Source organism: Notothenia coriiceps, unplaced genomic scaffold, assembly GCF_000735185.1.
Source record: "Notothenia coriiceps isolate Sejong01 unplaced genomic scaffold, NC01 NC01_scaffold00006219, whole genome shotgun sequence".
Taxonomy (NCBI): Eukaryota; Metazoa; Chordata; class Actinopteri; order Perciformes; family Nototheniidae; genus Notothenia; species Notothenia coriiceps.
In genome coordinates this window covers 1-2,572 of record NW_011338920.1, presented here as the reverse complement: position 1 = coordinate 2,572, position 2,572 = coordinate 1, and the positions used below count along the sequence as shown (strand labels likewise).

The window sequence follows — 2,572 nt, the reverse complement described above, 5'->3', positions numbered from 1 at the left end:
ACCAGGCCATAAACAGACCTGCAACCATTCGAGTTGCAGGTCTGTTTATGGCCTAAAACATGTTTTGTGAGGTCACAGTGACCTTGTCCTTTTGTCTTCTACATATTTATTAGGTCATCCTCGAGTAAGTGGATGTTTTCTGCTAATCTGAAAAAAATTCCCCCAAGGAATTTCTGAGATATCACGTTTAATAAGCAAAAAACTGAAGGACAGACAAGATAACTACATCTGTCTAGAGTCTAGATTCTAGACGATAGTCATTCTTTAAATGTTTGTCTACAGCTGCATTCACGGTCATGTGCTACAACGTTCTGTGCGACAAGTACGCCACCCGACAGCTGTACGGCTACTGTCCCTCCTGGGCCCTCAACTGGGAGTACCGGAAGAAAGGCATCATGGAGGAAATCACCAGCTGCGACGCTGACATCATCAGCCTGCAGGTGAATGAAGCAGACGTTGCTTCAATGATTTTCCAGAGAAAAAGGAACAAATCAGATGATAATCTGTTTTGTTTTGTGTTCAAAAAAGCTAAACTATGTGTCTTAGAAGAGCATGTTGAATGAGTTTGTTATTATTTTTCATTTCTATGTATTCGTTCATTAGGTACCTGAGTAAGAGTTGGTCTGAGCTGCAACTATTGTATTATTTGATTTAAAAGAAGTATGAAAAAATATATGTATATGGAGAGATGCATTTTATTTACGCAAAGTGTGGCTGTGGCTGCGGGGGCTTCCATTAAATATGCAGGAATGTTATCATAAACATAAGTATTGTACACATTACCACTAGAGGGGGTCAGGGGTTCACCAAACTCATACGAGTTAATGTTTTGGAATTATCTGACCAAAATTCTTAAAAATGAGAACCAAAAATCTGGACCTGCTGATGATGATGCTTCAGGAAAACACAAAAGGATCCCCAAAAGAATAAAGATTTATCAGTGACCTTGGATGTCTGGATAAAATTGGATTGCGATTAATCTAGTAGTTGTTATATTTTAAAATGAAGGACCACACAACTTTTTAAAGTATAAATTCCTGCAAACTATTCAACTTGTTTTTTTTAATCAATAGATAAAGAGGTCAACTCTAGTGATTAACTTTCCTTGAAACTATATTTGTTATAATCATTTCCACTGGTGGACATTTGTGAATATCAGAGATGATGCATTTCAGAAAATCAGAACAACATCATTCAATATATTATACAACTTCACTTTACAATAATTGATGCTATTTTGGTGCCAGATGTATTTGAAACCACATTATTTAGCTATTTAAAAATGCAATTCGTAAATGCAAGGTTCCCTTAAACTAATACTACTATTGTTATAAAAAATAAAATAAAAAAACGACTTATTGAATGACGGAAACATGTTTTTTTTTTATGTTGAATATTCACGAGAAAAAGCTTGAGTTTACAAGTAGAATTAAAAACAAATTCAATAATCCTAAAACCATTTTGGTTCATTTGTGAAAAGGAAAATATGCCCCCCCCCTCCTGACTCCAGGCCGTTTATATTTGGCTAGTGCTCACTCCTCTACACATGCGTTTCATTGACTCTTTTAGGTGACATTTCTTGCCCTGTGTGTCTGCAGGAGGTGGAGACAGAGCAGTACTACACCATGTTCCTGGAAACACTAAAGGAGCGCGGCTATGATGGATACTTCTGCCCAAAGTCTCGTGCCAAACTGGTTTCTGAACAGGAGCGGAAACACGTGGACGGCTGCGCTGTGTTCTATAAGACCGAGAAGTGAGTTCACAGAATATGCTTTATTCAATATATGTATATAAATGGGTAGATTTTGATATTCAAGATTTCTTTCTGCGTTAAATCCATTTTGAAATGACTCACCACATTTTTGGTCTGACTGGATACAGTCAGTTGTGGGAGAGGACTACTCAATTGTATGAATGGACTTTGGTTCTTGAAGTTAGATGAAAAGATACTACTGAGCAACTGTTCATGAGGTATAAAAGAAATCAGCAGCCATCCGTTAAAGCAGTGGTTCTCAAAGTGGGGGGCGCGCCCCCCCAGGGGGGCGCAGAGGCATGACAGGGGGGGCGCGAGAGACCAGGAGGAAAAATGGTTCTAAAAAAAAAAAAACATAAAAAAAAAAAAAAAAATGTTTTAAAAATTATTGATTCGAAAATAATATTATACAGTACTATTACGTCTGGGTCTCTGTGTTTCATTAAAGTTTGGCTCTGTGTGTGTGTGTGGAACGAGCCATTTTGTGTGCGTGCGCGAGTGAGAGCGCACCGGTCCCGGAGATCGTTGTTGTTAGCTTCTGGTGCTAGCGAGCTACGCTAACGGATATAAGGAGTTTTTTCAACAACAAAGTGGAGGAGAGTCCTCTCCTGTCAGAATGAGAGACTCAGTGAGCTAAAGGACTCTCAGTGTTATCTCAGTGGGTCTCAAACGTTTTGGTCACCATTAATGTAAACAATTATTTCCGAGGCCCCACGTTTATATGATCATTATAGTTATAAAAAAATAAGAGAATAAATTAAAAACAGGTATGAAATACTATATGACATTAAAAAAAGAATAACGTTAAAAAGGGAGTGA

At 37.8% G+C, this 2,572-nt stretch overlaps 1 protein-coding gene across 1 annotated transcript; it reads left to right on the top strand.

Moving 5' to 3' along the window:
- The first annotated feature begins 259 nt into the window (after positions 1 to 259).
- On the top strand, positions 260 to 1,837 carry LOC104943560 (CCR4-NOT transcription complex subunit 6-like). Its single transcript, XM_010769012.1, has 2 exons — positions 260 to 440; positions 1,599 to 1,837. Exons 1-2 carry the CDS (start codon positions 297 to 299, stop codon positions 1,755 to 1,757), a joined length of 303 nt encoding a protein of 100 aa, XP_010767314.1. The 5' UTR covers positions 260 to 296; the 3' UTR covers positions 1,758 to 1,837.
- Positions 1,838 to 2,572: the final 735 nt, after the last annotated feature.

Bases quoted from the DNA above. Each gene is read 5' to 3' on its own strand.
- LOC104943560 (XM_010769012.1), top strand. From the start codon at position 297: ATGTGCTACAACGTTCTGTGCGACAAGTACGCCACCCGACAGCTGTAC. The intron at 441-1,598 runs GTGAATGAAGCA...GTGTGTCTGCAG, and splicing joins CTGACATCATCAGCCTGCAG to GAGGTGGAGACAGAGCAGTA.